Source organism: Nicotiana tabacum, chromosome 5, assembly GCF_000715075.1.
Source record: "Nicotiana tabacum cultivar K326 chromosome 5, ASM71507v2, whole genome shotgun sequence".
Taxonomy (NCBI): Eukaryota; Viridiplantae; Streptophyta; class Magnoliopsida; order Solanales; family Solanaceae; genus Nicotiana; species Nicotiana tabacum.
This window is the reverse complement of record NC_134084.1, coordinates 87,440,343-87,461,519: the sequence shown is the minus strand read 5'-3', so window position 1 is coordinate 87,461,519 and position 21,177 is coordinate 87,440,343. Positions and strand designations below refer to the sequence as shown.

The window sequence follows — 21,177 nt, the reverse complement described above, 5'->3', positions numbered from 1 at the left end:
TCACATCTTGGAAAGGTTAAACGAGCGCAAGAAATCAGACCCAACGAGACTAACCAGCAAATCAAACCAATGAGAACCAACAATCAGAATTTGCACTCAGAAGAATGAGTAGATGCACTGCTTGCACAGTGCGAAACAGGGCAGATTTTCAGCTAAACAATTAAGAGTGAACATGATAAAGGGAAGATCAGACTACTATACACATTCTGCTAGTTTCTCAAAGACATGAGTGTTTTATGAACAAGACAAAAGTACGACTAAGCTATAGGAATGAGCAGATTCAATGCACTGCTTCGAGGTTCCATGTCCATTTCATTTCTTCAAATCCAACCTTGCATTAAATAAAGTTCATAGTCATGTACCTGGAAAGCAAAATGTCAGCAGAAGTGAGAAGCTCGGCAGTAGGTAGTAGCAGTTAACCCAGATTCAGTAATCAGAACAGTGAAATCAGTTCAAAAATCCAATGGAACAGTAACCCTCAACAAAGTTTGAACCAAAACTTTTCACAACACACTTTCAATTCATTTCAAATCCCAAAGTGAGAAGCTATTGTTTCCAAGAGTTTTATTCACCGAATGCAATCAGAAAACTCAAAATCAGCAAAGTTTGAACAACTTTTTACAACCGACCATGCAAGGAATTCAGAATTCTTCAAGAAAATCCCAGCCATTTTTAGTTTTTTCTCTATTTTTTCAGCTCTTCCATCCTTGCCTTGAAAAGCAAGATAGAGATGCCTTTATAGGAAAGGCCTTAGGGCAAGCCTACTCTAGAATCAGATTTTTACAAATGAAACCCTTTTTTATTCTAATTTTAGCTTAGGCCCTTATTCAATTTTTGATTTTGCTCAAATAACCTCAGTTCACATATCAGATTTACAGAATACCCCCTTCCCCCAGCTTCCTAGAAGCTTCCTGTTCTGTTATGCAAAGATTCCCTCAACCGACTACCCCAAATTACCCCTCAGACCTCTGATATTTACTTCAGAAATCCAAACGGGTCAAATTGACCTAAGGATATGAACCAAATTAAATGGGCTACATTTGCGGGACAAATCAACAACAGACCAAAGCCCAATTTCTTAAAACTAAGACCCTAAACTAAATTACTATTATCTGACACAAAATAGAGGGAATTAACTGAACTGCTAGACTAATTAAGAGAGGACCCTGAACTAATCATGCATGCATGACAAAACCCAGAAGCGGAGATGAAGTAGAAACAAAGAAAGCCGAAGAAATGAAGCGGAGATGACAAAGATGATACCTGAACATCAACCAGAAAGCCGATTCCATAAACTTTGCAGGGTTTTTCAAATTTCTGACCGGAATAGCCCTTAATCGTATATTTTCATGTGAAAATACATGAATAAAGTCTGTTGCGGTCTGAAACCTTCAGCACACTCCAAGATTCAAGAAGTTCTAGGCAGATTCGAAGGAAATCAGTCCGGGATTTAGAAAAAGGGGAGTGGGTGGTTATAGGGTGTGATTTGGGTAGGGTCGGGGTAGGCACCGCCATCAGAGGCCGGGGATTTGGGGGGCGGCTCAGCTAGGGTTTTCCTTCAAAGCTAGATTTGAGCCATTCTGGGTTGATTCGAGGGCGGGGACTTGTAGATTCGGAGAGAGGAGGAGGAGGGGGTGTTTGGTGTAAGTTTGGTGACGGTTCACGGTGGCGCCGCCACCGGACGATGGGGAATTCCGGGGCGGCTACTAGGGTTTGGGGGGAGGTTTCTGAAGTCGGGACGATGAAATGAGGAGGGGTGCATTCGGCCATATATATACTTCCCAGGTTTATATTCTGAGTCGTTCAATCAAGTGGAGATCAGTGGCTCAGATTGACGCTGATCGAAACGTCATCGTTTCGTTTAAGGGGGGATCCAAACCGGGTCAGGCAGGTATTGGGCTACGTTGGGCGGGTATGAGGGGGCAATTGGGCTGAAGGGGGTTTAATTAAATGGCCCAAATCCGAATTTCCTTTTGTTTTTTGAATCTTTTCTCTTTTTCAATTTCCAAATTTCTTTTCTTTTCAAAATTAGAAATAAATCCTAAATTAATTATTAAAACTAATATTATCCTATCAAAATAACTAATTAACCTCTAAAAATAATTACCATACTAATTAAATACCAAATTAAAGAAAGCTAACAAAATTCGAGAAATTAAAATTAAAATGCAAAAATGAACTATTTTTCTGTGATTTTTCCATTTTTCTAAAACACTAAATTACTAATTATTTCAAACATGCAAAAAATTAAATCCTAAATGCAAATGCAACATATTTTGTATTTTTCATTAATTAACAAACGAAATGCACAGACAAAAATGCAAATAATTAACAGCAAATACCACAAAATCCACAAAATTGCAAATAATGAAACGAAATTACTTTGTTTTGAATTTATGGGAGTATTTCATGTAGGGCAAAAATCACGTGCTCACAATGGGATGGTGAAATTTTGGTTCTAAGGCTTATTGGTGTTGGTGGAAGTGATAATATTCAGTTGGGATGGTGTTGTCGGGCTTATGTAGAATGGGGTGATGTGGGGTCATCCACAAATATATGTATGGTGAGTACACTCAGTAATTTGATGACTTCGGAATGGTTCTTGGCACATTCGAAGACAAACATTTATTTAATAGGGGGAGAATGTAACGACCCGATTGGTCGTTTTGAGAATTAGCATCCCGTTCGGTGGCTTAAGCAAGTGCGGACCGCAGAATTCTCCTTGTCGCCGCAGATCTGTTGTTGAAGCTCAAAGATAGGATGAAGAGAAGTGCGAACCACACACAATTTGTGCAGTCGCACAACATGGTTGCATTGACAAAAATTCAAAAAGTTCAGAGAGTGCAGAATGACCAAGAATGAAGCCTTACCTGAAGTGCGGACCGCATATGAATTGTGCGGCCGCAGATCAAATAGAGCAGCTGCAGAATCCATTCCCCTGCAGGCTTAAGCAATGTGCAGACCGCACATGGAATTGTGCGACCACAGAACCTCACGAGGGACATTTTTGTCAGCAAAATTTTGGGCCACTATAAATAGACGGGAATTACATTTTTAGGTCAAGTTTTGAAGTTTTCTCAACTATAGCCGTTGTAGTTTACTATTTTAGGAAATTTGCGATCATTTTGGGACAAAACATCATAGTTTATTATTTTAATTTATATTATGAGTTTAATTAGTATTTCTTCTTTGTTTTCTCATTTTCTACTATGAGTAGCTAGATATTTACTAGGTTGTGACCCAAGTGTAAACCTTATAGGTATTTAATTTAATGCTTGTTTATGATTGGGTATTTGTTATTTATCATTTTTCATGCTTTAATTTTAGAATTAATGGTTGCAAATATTGATTCATGCCTTTTTGACTTGGTCTTTACTTGAGAAAGAGGGACCTAATCTAGGAAAACTTGGCTAACAAGAAATTAGGCTAGTTAAGGATTTGACTAGCCTAATTAAAGGGTTTGAACTAGAGATAGGGAAACCCCAACTTGAGCTCATATCAACCATCTATCTTGATACCCATTTGGGCTTGAGATATCCAATTGGGCAAAATCACTCTATGACCGAGAGGTATTGAGTGGGTAACTTAGAGTTGAGAGGTATAATACACCCTGATCATTAAAATAAGTGTTAACGTACTTGACCAATTAGACCGAACACCTACATCCCTAGGCTTTTTACCTATTTGAAAACAACCAAAAATAATTAGTTAATTTCTACTTTGATTTCTCTTATTGAGCATTGATAGTCTAGTTTATAGAAGTAAATTGCAAACCAATTTGATTTGAAGTGTATTTAAGTTGTTTCGTCTTCACGCATCAAGTATACACTTTAACACCTATTGTTAGCTCCCTGAGTAAATTGACCCCAACTCATAGTTAGGTACTATTCTTCCAACTACCTCTTCCACTCATTATTGAGTGTGGATTGGGAGTGGATCACATTTTTGGCGCCATTGTCGAGGAGTTACATGAAACTACTTATGAGACATGTGGGCATTAGCATAGGTCTGTATTCTATGTGAAGACCTTGTTAAATAAAACTAGGCTAACTGGAGCTTAAATTCTCATAACAGGGAAATAGCCTCAACAGACTTAGTACCAAAATAACCAGGAAAGTAAGATAAGTGCAGTGGTGGTGGATAGCCATATAAGAGCTCAAAGGGAGAATTTTGAATAGCAGAATGAGGCTAGAATTATACCACCAATCAGCTAAAGAAAGAAAGAAAGAAAGAGTGACCAGCCATAAGGAGAGTCCATGCAAATATATCACAAATAAGTCTCGAGACATTTGTGAAACCCTATGCAATAAGAAATCCTTTCCAAAAATGGCTGATGAAGATGGGATCCAGTCACTAATAATAGAAGTAGAGCAACCATGAAGCTTAAAGATATTGTCCAAGAAGATAAGGATTAGGGAATGGGAAGTATAAGAATGAGCTAACAATAAAGTGGGCATGTTTGGTCAACCTGTCTACTATGACCTATATGATTGTTTTCCCTCCAGATTTAGGCAATCCCTCAATGAAATACATAGTAATGTCAGTCCAAGGAAAATCAGAAATGGGAATTGAAGAAGATGAGGAGAAGCTCCAATGTCATACTTATTCCTCTGACATATAAAATATTTATGAATAAATTCCAAAATATCATTTATGATATCCTTCCAGTATACGTAATTAAGCACTTTTTAGTAGTAACATCAAATACTAGAGTGTCGTCCAGTAGAAATAAAATGCCAAAAGGTTAGTATCTTGGCCCTTAGAGCGGCATCATTGCCCACCATTAACTTCCCTTTTATCCTAAGTTGATCATTGATCCAAGTAATGTATTTTTGAGATGTGTTTGAATGAAGTGATAAGGGCATTCAGCTCAGGTTCTGAATACCAACTATCCTAATTTTTTTTTTTAAAAAAACTCGCTTGAACTGAAGACATTAATTAGCACGGCCATGAGTTCAGCACCCTGAACTCTGGATAATAGACTAGCAGCAATGTTCTCTTTACCCCTTTTATATTGGACTTCAAAATCAAAAGGGAGAAATTTAGCCAACCACCTAATCTAAGAGTTAGTGTGCAACTTTTTCTCTAGGAGGTATTTCAATGCTTTTTTGTCCGTCCTTACAATAAAATATTGACTGAGTAGGTAATGAGACCACTTGGTCACAATAAACACATCCCTTTCATAAACAGATAATGCAGCATGCCTAGGTGTCGGGCTCTTACTAATAAAGGCTAGAGGGTGTTCAGCTTACATGGGAACAACCCCAATGCTAGTACCACTAGCATCAATATTCATCACAAAAGCAATGAATAATTTGGTAGGGCCAACACAGATACAGTAGTCAGTGCCAACTTAAGCTTAGAGAATGCCTGGGAAGCAGCATATGCCCAATGAAAATTATCTTTCTTTAGTAACTCTATCAGTGGTCTACTAATAAGTTCATACTCTCTAATGACTTTCTATAATACCTAGTCAACCATAAGAAACCCTTCAGCTCTTTGACATTGGTTGGAATTGGCCTTTGTTGGACATCAACTATTTATTTTGAATAAGTAGAAACACCCTTAGCAGAAATAAAATGCCCAAGGTATTCAATCCTGGGAACTCCAAATACAAACTTAGACTGTTAGGCCGATAAGCTATTTTGCACTGTCACCTCAAATACATATGTAAATGTTGACCATGTTCCTGCAAGTTCACACTGTACACCACTCACAAGACCATCAAGATCTTCGGCTTGGCTCTCAAAGGTAATCCACCTGGCCCTTTCACAACGTACACCAAAATATTATAAAAAAGTACCGTACAAATCTCCTAAAAATTGTTAAACAAATTATTCATCAAGCATTGGAAGGTAGATGGAGCATTGGTTAAGCCAAATGGTATAACCAGATACTCATAATGTCCATGCGAGTCTTGAAAACAGTCGTAGGAACACCTTCAGGCAGCATTCTATTATGGTGATAACCAGACCTAAAGATCAATTTTAGAGAAAATAGTAGCACCAATCAGTTCACTCTAGCAAATCATCAATAATAGGTATAAGAAATTTATCCTCGACTGTGCAGTGATTCAATTTTCTGTAGTCTACACATAGCCTCCATGTACTATCCTTATTTTCAACCACCACTACAGGTGAAGAGAATGGACTAATATTGTATTTTATTACTCATTGTTGTAATATTTCTTTTACCAATTTCTCTATAATATCCTTCTTCATTGAGGAGTACTTATAGGGTATAATATGAATTGGTATAAATTCTAGCTGTAATGTAATTCTATGGTCAAAAACACCTCTCTGTGGAGGTAATATGGTTGGTTCTAAGAACACCTGCTCATCAGCTGTAAGAAGCTCACTGAGTGACTTTGGCATCACTTCAAACATAGTAAGGTGAAGTGTATTTAGCTGACAACCATGGCCAGCTGATGGTGTATCAACCATAACTTGCAGCATAAAAAACCAGATATTATCTCTATGGGACTTATTAATAGCTTTGGGACTAGATAGTTTACATGCCTCAGAAACACTCTTCAATACATGCTTCTTACCTTAATAGTAAAGGTCATGATAAATGCAGAATAATCCATTATCATTGGACCCAAAGTCTTCATTTGTAGATTCCTCGAAACTAAATCATATCTCCTAACAGGAAATACAATCAAGTATGATGCATATATAATACCCCCCAACATCCATTGAAAATCCTCACCCTACCAGAAGTTGCCTCCAAAGTATTATTTGCCAAACTGGCATAGCTCATCTTGGTAGGAATAACAGGGCAACCTAATCTCTTGGCTGATTATGTGTCGATAAGGTTATGGATATTGCCACTATCAAGAAGAATATGGATACGTCTTTTGTCACTATAAATCGTGACATGTATGGTCTGAGCACCCTGAATTCCAGCTAGAGCATATAATTTTATGAAGGGATGTTCCCCCTCAGAAGTAGACCATTCCTCAGTAGGCAACTTAGCTTAGGAAGTGTGCACTTGTAACAAGCTGTATACTTTTCATTACAGAAGTAACAAAACCCCTGAATCCTCTTAGCTTGCATCTCAGAAGGAGAAATAGTCCTCATGTTTCTTGGAACCATGTGTTATTAGTAGCAGGCAGAGTCAACCTGGGTGGATGTATCAGTGATTGACACTGATTATTTCTAGCAGGGTTCCCTTCAAAGCAGAAATCAAGCATGTAAAGCTAAATATTACTTCATTTTTAATCTAGACTCTTAGAAGGAAGAAATGGTTTAGAACTTAATAGTTGGTTAAATTTGTGAAGATTCACAATCAAAAGGATTAAGTTAAAAGTGCCACATACATTAATAGAAGGTCGAATATGCTTAACCAGATATCACAAGGAATAAAATCAGAATTTGTATGATGTTTGAGGGTCTAAAAGATCAAATTTCACAATGCAAAAGATTTCAACGTCATGACTAAGATTATGTTTTCTCTATTCTTGAGTACTTCTTCCCACCCCTATTTATGTTGAATCCTTCTTCCCTTGGTACAAGAGTTGGATTTACTATTGCGTTAAACGGTCCAAAGATATTCTTAATATGGTGTGATATTGTCCGCTCTGGGCTAAGTCTGTATGATTTTTTCCAAAAGGCTTCACATCATTAAGAGTATCCAACTCCTTATAAGTAGATTTTCTTTTCCTTTCTACTTCCCATGTGGACTTTGTTCATACACACCCAACAATCTCCCCCTTGAATTAAGTTCCACATGATCTATCACTCTTTATGAGCTAATTTATAGATTAACTGTGCGTTACCCACATGATCCTGGGTATTTACCGTCCCCGAATCCCAAAAGCTATATATGCATCTTCAAAGCTACAGATAAAGGTCGTAGATCCCGTAAACAAGCAAAGGCACTAAGTCAGCCCCCATGCCATACTCCGCCATCTATATAGTCCCGTCAAATTATTGGCTCCAATACCACTTATTATGTCTAGGAAGAAGCAAACCCGAAAATAAATAAGATAAAAGAACACCAAATTTTAATGTAGAAAACTCTTCAGATCGAAGGTAAAAGCCACGGGATCACAAAGATCCAAAATGCTCCACTATAATAATAAGAGAATTATAAAAAATTTCCAAATTGGCTGCATAACAAGTGCCAAATATGAAGCAACAATAGCAACAAGAGCAATACCAAATCAATTAAAGAAAGAGGAGAAATCACAAAAATAGAGTTGTTGTTCGAGGCTTGAAATCAGAAGCTACAGGTCACAAAATCCGAACTCCACCATTCAAACAAATGAAAAGTTGTTACGAACACTCAATCAAAATTTTAGCTTGATCCAACAAATAACGAATCGGATAACGTGATTTGAAGTTGGCTGGTCGGAAACAAAATCTATAGCAAAACAAACACTTTTTCTTCTCTCTTCTCTCTTGATGAAAGCTCTCTCAAAAATCACTCTTATGTGTTAAAGTCTTTCAAAGACTTATACCATTGAGCATAGAACAATTCTCCAAGGTTGTTCTATTTATAGACAATGAGTGGTGCTTTCTCTTAAAGCCAAAACAAACTCTAAATAGGAATAAAATCGAATCCAATTCAGAATAGGAATGGAAACCAAAAGAGAATAGGATTAGACCATTGGGCCTTTGCTTGGACAACATGGACATGGGCCCAACAAACTCCTCCTCCAGTCAAGGGGCGAAATATGTCTTCAAGTAGAGGAACTATTGACGAGATTCATGTATGTCAATTTTTTGCAAAATACATTTTTATCTACAACTGCCACTTTTGTCAGCATATCCGAAGGATTTTCATTAGTGTGTATCTTCTCATTCTCAAATAATTTTTATTCCACGACCATTCTTATCCAATGATACTTTGTATTTATATGTTTGTTCTTAGAATAAAAGTGGAGTGCTTGGTAAGACAAATATCACTATGATATCACAAAATAAGATGTATCTTGGCTGCTCAAAGCCAAGATCATTAATAAACTCTTTTATCTATAATAGTTCTTTGGCACCTTCTGTGACAACAATATATTCGGCTTCTGTGATGGATAGAGCTATGCACTTCTGTAGTCTAGATTGCCAAGAAACATATCCCCTGCAAAAGTAATCAAATAATTGGAAATGGATCTTGAATTATCAATATTGCCTCCTAAATCAGAGTCTTTATAACAAACAAGTTCAGGCTTTCGACTGCCAAAGCACAGCTTCAAATCTACAGTACCTTTCAGATACCTTAATATCCATTTTACTGCATCCCAATGTTCTTTTCCAATATTAGAAAGGAATCTACTAACAGTAATAATGACATGCAGAATATCTGGTCTAGTTCCAACCATAACATACATGAAGATACCAATGGCAAAGAGTAAGGAATACGAGACATCTCTTTTTTCTCTTTATCAGTAGTTGAACTCTGACTAATACTCAGTTTAAAGTGTTTAGTAGGAGGATTACTAACCACTTTTGCATCTATCATATTGAACCTCTTGAGTACTTTCGCAATGTATTACTTTTGGGACAAAAATAACTCCTTTTGTATCTCTGTGTCGGTGGATGAATGCCTAAAGTTTTCTTTGTTGGTCCCAAGTCCTTCATCGCGAATGATTTGCTCAACTGCCTCTTAAGGACTACAATTCTGAATTTATTCTTTCCAATAATAAGCATATCATCCACATAAAGCAATAAGATAATAAAATTATCATCAGAGAACTTCTAGAAGAATACAAAGTGGTATGAAGAAGTTTTCTTGTACCCTTATTTTTTTATGACAAATTCGAACTTTTAATACTAATGTGTGTTTCAATCCATACATACTCTTTCTCAGTTTGCAGTCATAGCTTTCTTTTTCCTCTCAAACTGCTCCATATAAATCTCCTCATCTAAATCACCATGAAAAAAAGCATTCTTGACATCCATCTACTCAATCTCTAAATTTATACTCGCGGCTAAGCATAGAACCACACGAATAGAAGACATCTCACAACAGGGGAGAAAATTTCATCAAAGTCAACTCCTTTCTTCTGGACAAAACTTTTAACAACTAACCTAGCCATGTACCTAGGCGCAGAGGTATGTTGATCTTGCTTTACTCTGAATATCCATTTGTTTGATAAAGCTCTCTTAACTTTCGGCAATTTCAATAATTCATATGTGTCATTCTCATGGAGTGACTTCATCTAATCTTTCATAGCTTCTATCCTCTGATCTTTGTGAGTATTTTGTATGGCTTCATCATAATTCTAAGGTTCTCCCATGTCAGTCAAAATTACATACTCATCAGGGGGTTAACACATGGATTTTTGCTTCTCCCTTATAAATCTTCTAAGAGAGGTTTCAGGAACATTCGAAATAGTTACCTGAGTAGGAATTGGTTGTTGATTAACAACAACTGCATCAACTAGAGCATCCATAACATCTACGCCATGATGATCATTTTGATCTTGATCATTATCTTCATTATTGTCTTGGGTTCCTTCATGTGCAATAGGTGTCGTAGCAATAGAAACTGGATCAATATCAGCTAAGCTCTCATTACTCTGAAAATCTATCTTCTCAACATTGTCAATATCTTCAATATCCTGGCCTTCAAAGAATATTATATCATGACTTCTAATAAGTTTATTGTCAATATGATCATAAAAACGATATACATACTCATCTTGACCATAACTGATAAAGATGCACTACTTAGTTTTGACATCCAGCTTCGATCTCTCATCTTTAGGAACATGCACACAACTTTTATACCCAGAAACTCTCAGGTGATTATAAGAAACATCTTTGGCAAACCAAATTCTGTCTGGGACATCAACATCCAAAGTAACAACAGGAGACAAATTGATAACGTAAGTAATAGTGTTAAGTGATTCGGCCCAAAATATTTTTGGAAGTTTAGCCTCTGAAAGCAAGCATATAACTCTCTCAACTAGAGTTCTATCCTCTCTGCCAAACCATTCAATTGAGGCATCTTGGACGGAGTTTTCTGATGATGAATCCCTTGTTCTTTGAATAGTTATCAAAGGTACCACTATATTTACCACCATCGTTAGTGCAAATACATTTTAATTTCTTCCCCATCTATCTCTCAGCTAAGGCCTGAAATTCCTTAAACACGCCAATGCTTTATCTTTAGATTTTAAAGGATACATCTACAGCTTAGGAGAATGATCATTAATTAAGGTCACAAAGTAAAGTGCACCACATTTTGACTTTACTTTAAAAGGACCTCCAAATCATAGTGTAGTAGTTCCAATAATTCGAGCTTTCTTGTAGGATGATGGCTATGAAAGAAAATTCTTTTTCTGTTTGCCATCTAAAAAATGGATACACCTTTTCAGCTTCGTTTGTTTCACTTCAGAAAGCAAACTTTTCTTAGCCAAACATGTAATCCCGCTCTTGCTCGTATGACTCAATCTTCTGTGCCACAATTCTGATAAAGTGTCACTTTCCACCAGATTTATGGAATCATTAAGAATAGAGCAGTGTGTCACATATAAATGAGAAAACTTAACTCCTCAAGCCACTACTAATGAGCCCTTGGTGAGCTTCCATTGGCCGTTAAAGATGGCACTATGGTAACCTTCATTGTCTAATCTTTCTGTAGAGATTAAATTGAAAGGAAAGTCTGGAGCATGCTTGACATTTTGAAGAACTAATGTTGAACTATTTTTAGTTTTCAAACAAACTATGCCAACACCAAACACCTTAATTTCAGTCGCATTGCCCATTTTTAACACTCCGAGAATCAACATGAGTATAAGATAAAAAAAAGATTTTTCTTCATGTGGCATGTGAGGCAGCTCCAGAATCTACTATCCAGCTCGTCTCATGGGATACCAAATTGATGACGTTTTGATCATAAGCAAACAGAAGGTCATCTCGAACAATAGCAACAATATTGTTCTCATTATTTTCAACTTTCTTTCCTTCTCTAATGTTTTGCTTCAACTTATGGCAGAACCTTTTGATATGCCCTTTCTTGCCAAGTGGTTGCTCGTAATATTATGGTATTTGGACATTGACTTACTTCAACTTTTACCTCTATTCCTCGAACTTCTTGTTTTATCTCTCCCCCGATATTCTGTAACCAAGATATCTGCTTGTGAGGACGAACCCTGAGATTTTCTCCTTACTTCCTCATTCAACACATCACTCTTGGCATATTCCATGGCCACCTTACCTTCAAGAGGTGAATTTGTCAAAGAAACACGAAGAGTTTCCTAAGAATCTGATAGAGTATTAAGAAGTCAAAGTCCTTGTATCTCATTATCAAAATTAACTCTCATTCCAGACAACTGATCAAGGACACCCTGAAAATCACTTATATGATCAAGGATAGGACTTCCCTCCTTGTATTTAATGGTCATCAATTGCTTTAGTAGGAACAACTTGTTGTTCCCAATTTTTAAAGCATAAAGAGTTTCTAGCTTTTTTCACAATGATATCGCATGTGTCTCATTCAAAATATGGTTGCGAACATTATCTTCAACCTATTATTGTACATATCCACATACTTGCTGGTGCTCGAAATCCCCATCTTCATCAGATATAGTCTCGGGTTTTGGAGCTGCAAAAACTGGTTGATGCATCTTCTTCACGAATAACAAATATTTTATCTTGCTTCTCCAAACATTATTTTATATATACCACCTTGCTCATATTTTCCTCCATTCCATAAAAATCTGCATAAATAACCAAGGCTCTGATTTTCTTATCATATTTGGTTTTTCTATCTTCTAGGAAAAGAAAAATCCAATTATGATAAACATGTTGCCCTTTCCAAAAATTATAAATCTCTCATATTTGGTTAGTCATTTTTCTTGGAGGAAAAGGCTATGTACTTCTATAAATTGAGGATTCTTCCTTCTTTTTCAGTAACATCTACAATTTAGCCATAAAGGGTTTGAGAGTCTTGTTTAGGGGGAGAACTTTTCGGGATAAGTATTAGTGTGTCACTTGTGTTTGCTTTTTCGCGAGGTTGTTTTCTTGATATTTTGTACTCTCTTTTATATAGTGGATTATTCATCTCCGTTGTGGACGTAGGTCAATCGACCGAACCACGTTAAATATTTGTATCTCTTTTAAAATATTTCTCTTTTGTTTTCTGTTTCACCGTCGTTCAAGGTTTACTTTACTAGCATCTGTATGACACATTTATTTCGATCCTAACATTTACAACTGGCCATTCTTTGCCGTAGTGGTTGAGGGAGTTTATTCCACGCCACTAGGTCAAGATTCAAGGCCAGTAGAAAACGAGCAAAAAAAAAAAAGAGTTGAATTTATATGCAAATCCTACTGATTAGTCCTGACTGACTGAGACAATCAGACAAAAGAATATAACTCTGAAAAAATCAGTTATGTCAGTGAGAAATTGACTGTTATACTTCAACATTTCTGTAGGCTTTCTGCTCACTGAATATAAGTCATGCATGGGAAATATTCTTTACATGAAACATACTTCATTCGAAGTCTTGAAAGCTCCATGTCACTCTCTTGTCCCAAGGACCCATATTGCAAGAAGAAAAAGTTCCCATCTTGCCAGTCAATTGGTTCTCTAGCACTTGTTTTTAGTTTTATATCTTTTATTTTTATATATAAGAGATTTAAAAATAATGTGCAAGTGATCTTTGTGGTTCATTTTTTTCTATTCAAACGGTAAGTAAGGATAGGAGATCATTTTCTTCTTGCATGATGATTTTGTGAAAATCCTGGAATTTAATTGGTTTAGTCATATAAATTGAACCACTGCTTGATATGTTATCGAGGTAGTACGTTCTATTTAAAGATAAAATATTATGAAAATTAATGTTGACACTAATCTAATTAAACAACTTGACCATTTCAGTACGGAGATGTGAAATATTGTTACTTTCACTCCTAAAGATTAAAACTAGAGTCTTGCGAATGTGAGGTTCATGCTAGGGGCATTTCTGAAATGGATTCAACTTATACTCTGGGAGTGTAAAAGGTTTTTGCACTATAAGTATATTTAATTTATTGAACAAATTACTTGTATTATTATTTTAGGTTACTAAATTTATTTATTATGAACAATTATCAATTTTCCTTTTAGGTGACAATCCTGATAAGTTAAGCTCGATGGAGATATATAACCAGAGGCGGACCCATGTATAACATTGAGAGGTTAGCGGACCCTTAAAATTCAACAGTAATTTTATAGTATATATATATGTAAAAATATTATACATGTATACCTTGAAAATGACTATATAAATAACTTGGCATCCTAAACACAAAAAGTCTTTAAGGGGCACTGATTGAGCATAATTGCGGTGGCCATATGTCACGTTAAAATTCTAGATTTGCCTCTGGCTAGAGCCACCAACGCGCACACACACAATCTTTAGTTTCTTTTTCTTAGATGGTGACATCACTACAAGAAAGAGCTCATTTTGTGGGGGTCAATTTAAAGATTTGTGACAGATTTTGACCTGCACAAAATGAATTGTGACGGTTTTAAAAAATGTCACAGTTACCTTCGTCACAAGCATTTCTGTGGGAGTTTTTAAGAACCTCCACGACAACCGCCACAAAATCATCAATTTATAATTTGTGGGGGTTTTTAGAGGCAATCAGTGACGATTTGTAACCTTCCAAATATGATTTCAATATTTTAAAAAAAATATTATGTGAGAGTTATGAACCCCCACAATTTCTATCTCAATCTTTAAAAAAATTAAATACTGGCAGCTTATAACTGCCAGAACATTTTTTTTTCTATTGAAAATTTTAGTTCTAGGATTCAATAAATACAACATAAATCAAATTCCATTAAAAGTTTCTAAACAAACCAACATCACAAATTCAAGTTTACATCAAACTAAAGTTATATAACACATACTCCTTGTATATGATAACTTAAATATTTAACGATCTAGAGAATAGGTCAACAATAAATAAATATATAAAGTGTTATGTATTTGCTTGGTGATCTGTATTGTTGTCACTTGTCACCTCATGATACTCTTACGCCCGTGAGCGAAGCAGACTCACTCTACATATCACTATGTTGGAACTGTGAAATAAGCTAATAATTAATTTATCAAACCAAACCAAATCAATTCAAAGTCAAAATCTTTTGGAGCTAACTTCAAACAAAAGAAGCAACAAAAAGTGCAAAAAAATTCTGGAAAAAAAATATAAAATATATACTACTAGCTTACCTCAATATCTCATTTTTAGAGGAACTTAATCGTATTTTCTAAGATATGAATTCGACTAGTATCTACCTGTAACAACTACAAATATAAAACAAATTTGGTTACTTGATATATCTGGGGAAAAGAGGTAAAAGAATTGAAAATTTAGGAGATGAGTTAAAGAAGCATAATTTACCCCTCAGTGTCATCATGCAAACACATCAATCCATTAAACCAAATCTGCATAAATTAACATCCAATCAAGTTGGTTTCAATAAAGCTTTTTGCCTCTTGAACTACTTCATAGTAAGAGATCCTCTTAAAGGAAACACATGAACACCATATATTTAAAAAGAGGTGAATCAAATAAAAAAGAGTGAATCATATATGAATATCGTTTCTAAACATACTTTTAAACCAAATATGAATACCATTCTAAGCATACCTATAAACCAAAAAAATGAAATAAGAACTACTTAATCATGCAATACTGTTACCTTCAAATAGGGCACACATTTAATAAAGTCGGTAACAACATTTCCCTTTACTACATCATCAATTATAACTCAAGACCACATACACAAAGACAAGGGTTACGTAAATTTGTTCTTGCAATTCTGAACCAACATGAAAAAGCACACGAATTGCTTTCTATTTCATGGAATATTACAATGTCCAACAAGACATTACAACGTACTATAAAAAATAAAAATTAGCGACCGACAAATTCTGTTGACGGTCCTATATATTTAGCAACATTGTATTTATTGACGGATTAACAACAGATTCATAGCTAATTCCTGTTTTTAGGATTATTATGGAAATTCATATGCATAAAGATACTGTTTTGATTTTTTTTTATTTTTTTTACTTTATCAGTTACTCCATGTTGATGGTTCAATTTCATTCAGCAAACTCAAAATAAAATTATGGATCAGAATAATGTACCTAACTTCAGAGAAGATTGAGTTTCTGTATAAAGGTAAGCTGTGGACAGACTCAGATAGGGGACCTATCATAAGTACAACCACAACTTATAAGTAATCCTAGCTTTTTTACTTGAATAATGTGCAAGAACAAGTTAGTAATCCTATATTTTTGGTTTAAAATAATATTTGTTGTCTAAAATAAAATTGTATTTGTAACTTTCTGCGCTTCAAATCCATGCTTAGATTCTTTTTATCATTACACTTTCCCAAATTGTTTTTGCTTACTGTTATGATCCTTCATGGTCCCCATCCCCATTGTTGAACTCAAACTTTGTTCCTCTCCAATCAGACATATGATGAACATGTGATAGAATTGAAGTTATGATATTATAGCTAGAGACAACTTGGTTGGGTGAGCTTGCTCACGTTACCGGTTCCAAGTCTTGAATAAAGAAGGAAGGTTGCAGTAGGCTGATAGTCAATATAAAATTACTCAATTTATTCCAATAATGAATATAGAAAATAGAGAATTTCTAACACTTTTATTGTATTGCATTAGATTTATTTGGGATTGAGAGTGGTTGTTGTTGTTTATCTTATAATTAGTGACACTACAACTTCTGACATAGACTTTTTGTGTTAAAAGAAGCAATCAATGTAAGGGCTTTTGCAATTATGACCTTTCACATTTCTCTAAGATAACATGCATGAAGAAATGACTACTGCCACCTCAAGATACAACAAACAAATTGATGAAAAATGTCATCTTTTTCTCTGTTCCTTCCCCTATAATCTTCTTACGTAATGGAAATATTTTTTAAAGAATACATATAATAACAACAAAATAAATACAAAAAATAAAAAATAAAAAATAAACCCGAAAGTCTACTTTGACACTTTCTCACTAAAGCTTTATCTTCTTTAACCTATAGTCTCAAATTGGCCATTATTCTCGGACTATATAAATAATTTTCTCCGATATTTTGAACCTTGGAGCAACAAAGTTATTGATCGTGCTTGGATCACAATAATAGAACAGGAAAAACTTCACAAAGCTTGATCTAATTTATGATTCTCAACAACCCTTGAGAACCAATAAAGAAAGATTAAGCTCAATCATTTAAGAAAAATTACATTAAATAGTCGTTCATCCAATCATTTAAATTAAAAATAGTTGCAGATGTATAATTTATGCACATTATATACATAATTATATCTAATTAATGTATAATCTATATATACCAACTAGAAAAAATAAATAGTGAATCTAACGGGCTATTTTGGATAAAGATCCTTAAACTTAATTAATTTCCACTTTCCCCTTAATATTATCCTTGATTATGAGAGTTGAGGCCATTGACCAGCTCAAAAGGTATAAAACCCACTTTATGCTCCCTCTCAAAGGCACTCAAGGTCATGATGGAGAAGCAAGAGGCAAAAGGTGAGATTCTCAATTTTCCAAAACATCTTTCTGCTGGGGTCTAAACGGAAAGAAGTATATATACAATATTTGACAACTCTGAGGGGTCAAAAAATGGATAGATATATCATAGACGGCCAAATGGTTTATATGACCCAAAAATATGAAAATATATGGGACCCAAGACACAAGGAAACACACACACACGCACAAGAAAATTGACGGCCAAACCAACAATTTCACTAAGAACGTTTAAAATTTAATACATAAACAGTATAATTTTTTGGGCTAACATTCTTTGCTCTTGATAAATATTTGTAAGAAGTCAATGTTTATACCAAACTATATTAACTTACTATAGTTAAGAAATTTCATGACATGAGAAAACGTATTATTTAACCATGGTTGTAGCCTGTTTACCAACCATGGTTGTATTATTTAACGTATTATTTTGGTAATGGGAGGAGAATATCCTAGCTTGTAGCCTGTTTACCTGCAAAATCTGTGTCTACTTTGACATGTGTCAATGTAGGTTCTCATGAAGAGAACATCAGTACACCACAGCGGTACTCGGTAAGTAAAGCAATCCTTCTACTAAAGCTGGAACGAGACTCTGAAAGAAGTATGTATGCATGATGAAAGAAAAATCTAAAAGCTTCTGATAAAGAGTTAAAACAGGCAATTCATATATCTATTGTAAAATTCTTCTTGATGTCATTCATAAAAATTCTCTTTCTTTTCTTTTCACTTCTTTTCTCTTCTTTTCTGAAAAAAAATATATAATTTAAATAATAAATATATAAACTTTCTCCGAACAAACCTTGTAAATTTTCTAAAGCATTTTTTTTTTCTGGAGAGTTCCATTGATTCTGACATTCTTTCTGATTTTGATTCTGAAAATGTCACCATATGATCGGTATGGTGGACGATCCCAGCCCGATCGCCTGGACCTCATTCCTATGGTGCCTCACAGTTCAAGGTTCTAGCATGCTCGCGTTCTTGTGCCTTACCAGGATACTTTTATCGTAGTACCTGATGGGTTTTCAATGTCTATGCCTTATGTTTCTTATGTTTTGATGATCTAACAAACTTACTGTTAAGAATCAGATAGGAAACCTGACTCACTTGGTACACATTTCAAATGAACGAAGTTCAGTATGAACTCCAGCTAATGAACTGCTACAAAGAGGAACACGGCAGGGACCTGATCCCTTGGTGTTCTCTGAAAGAAGTACAAGTCAACTATACAGCTGGAAAGCAACTACAAAAAGTGACTGTCTGCAAGTGTACACGCGACAGTGCATCAGTCACTTCCCATTGGGAAGAAGCGTATACCAAGAATTGACATCATCCTTGTGATGTCTTTGGTAGTATAACAACATGGTGCAAGACATAACATATTCACTTGAGCATTTAGTGATATTCTCTCAAGCATTAAAGTGTTGATCCAGCATTGAAGTCACAAGTGTGTCAAGAACAAGAAGACAACTCCACTAAAGGATCAGTTTTACAATGAGTCTATGTGTATCCGTAGTTGAGTTGTAATCTTGTTATTTATTCTTCATTGTAACTCCTATCTTGATTTCTTAGAAACTGTGTTTTAGGAAACCCAAAATCACAAACCTTCTAAGTTTGTGTTTTGACTAGAGTTAGTCATAGGTTAAAGTCTTTGTAACTAGAGAGTGATAAAGTGGCTTGTGGTAAGAGTATCACAAGTTAGTTGAGTTGAGGTCTTTGTAATAGAGTCATTACAAAGTGGCTTGTAATAGTGCGATTACAAGTTAGTGAAGTTGAAAGCCTACAAGTGTAGGTCGTGGTTTTTGTCCCCTTGAGTAGAATTTTTCCACGTAAAAATCTCGTGTCTCTTTTACTTACTGCTTCATTAGTATTCTCAGTGGAAACTCATAGAGGACTAGGTACTCTATAGTTTGATGGACTCATATAAACTAACAATTAGTTTCATAGAGGGTTCTTTCTAAAAGGTTAACACCTAGAAAGGATCTCAATGGCTGCTCCACCCAACTTTGAGGAAGGACAATCAACCTATAGACCTCCTAGATTCAATGGTCAGTACTACAACTGATGGAAGACTTGTATGCATAATTTTATAATGGCCAAAGACTCAGAAATATGGGACGTCATCTGTGATGGTCCACATGTTCCTATGAAGAAGCTTGGAGAAACTAGACCAATAGTGCTGAAAGATAGAAAAGAGTACAGTGATATTGATAGAAAATCCGTAGAAAAGAACTATCGTGCCAAGAAAATATTGGTATATAGTATAGGACCTGATGAGTACAATAGAGTCTCAGCTTGTGATTCTGCCAAAGAAATATGGGAAGTATTGCAAATCGCACACGAAGGAACTACTCCGGTTAAACAGTCCAAGATTGACATGCTCACCACTGAGTATGAGCTCTTCAGAATGAAGGATGATGAGTTTATACAAGATATGCACACTAGATCACATCCATCATAAATGAGCTTCATTAACTTGGAGATGTTATTCCCAGAAATAAGCTTGTAAGGAAAATTCTCAGTGTTCTACCTGGTTCTTGGGAGAGTAAGGTGAATGTCATCACTGAAGCTAAAGATCTACAAACTCTAACCATGGATGAGCTGATTGGTAATATAAAGACATACGAGATGAAAAGAAATAAAGACAGTGAAAGAAGAGAGCCAAAGAAGGAAAAGAACATGGTGCTCAAGGTTGAAAACAGTGACACAAGTGAAGAAGATGGTGATATGGCCTATCTTACTAAAAGGTTTCAAAAGATGGTTCGAATAAATGGTGGTATATCAAAGAGGGGTAGTTCAAGTAAAGCATGGAATAATGATCTTTGTCACATGTTGATCGCAGCCTACTCTGCACCACTAATAAGTAGTGAGAGAGGGTCGCAATAGCTTTTACCCGATTTTGGGTCGGGATCGATTTCCACAGAGAGCTAGAAATGGAGTGGTATATCTATTTTGCTTAGGATTGCGCAGAGTTCCAAATTGCACTTCTCATAATTTTTGGGATTTTCTTTTAATTCTACTTTTAACAAACTACAAATTATAAATTAAGCTAAGGGTTAAATGTTATGGGTTGTTCAAATAGTTAAAGGCACTAGGGTAGTGACATCCGCCCAGGTGGTCAATTGACGGGTACTTGAAACTGAGGCACAATTGACATGATTGGGGAGTATGATATAATCGTTTCACTACTTTACCCACTCTACACCTCTCGGTGGTTCAAGTGATTTTGCCCAATTGACTTTCTCAAGACCAATTGGGTATGCAAATTTGCACAAGCAACTTAGGGTTCAAGTCGGGTATTACTCTCTCGAGGTTTAACCTTTTATTGGGGCTAATCTCTTGAGTACACCCCAATATCTTGTTGGATCAATTTCGGAGACTTAGGCTCTCTTTCTCAAGAAGAGCCCTAGTCAACTAAACACAAACTAGTGTTTGCAACCACTAATTCAGCAATTAACCATGAAATTGACCCAAATATCAAACACCGACAGTCAATTTAGCCCTAAAATGCAAGACCCATAAATTACCCACACTAGGGTTGAGCCACAACCCTAGCTATGGGGTCTAGCTACTCATATTAAAAGAAGAAAAATAAGAAATAGATGAAGATAAACACATATTAATTAATTGCTAAGTTAAATACAAAAATTCAATGATGAAAAGTA

At 35.5% G+C, this 21,177-nt stretch overlaps 1 protein-coding gene across 1 annotated transcript; it reads left to right on the top strand.

The window, feature by feature from the left end:
• The first annotated feature begins 19,604 nt into the window (after positions 1–19,604).
• LOC142180850 (uncharacterized) lies at positions 19,605–19,973 on the top strand. The gene has a single exon (XM_075252946.1). The coding sequence runs from the start codon at positions 19,605–19,607 to the stop codon at positions 19,971–19,973; it is 369 nt and encodes a 122-aa protein (XP_075109047.1).
• The last annotated feature ends 1,204 nt before the right edge of the window (positions 19,974–21,177 follow it).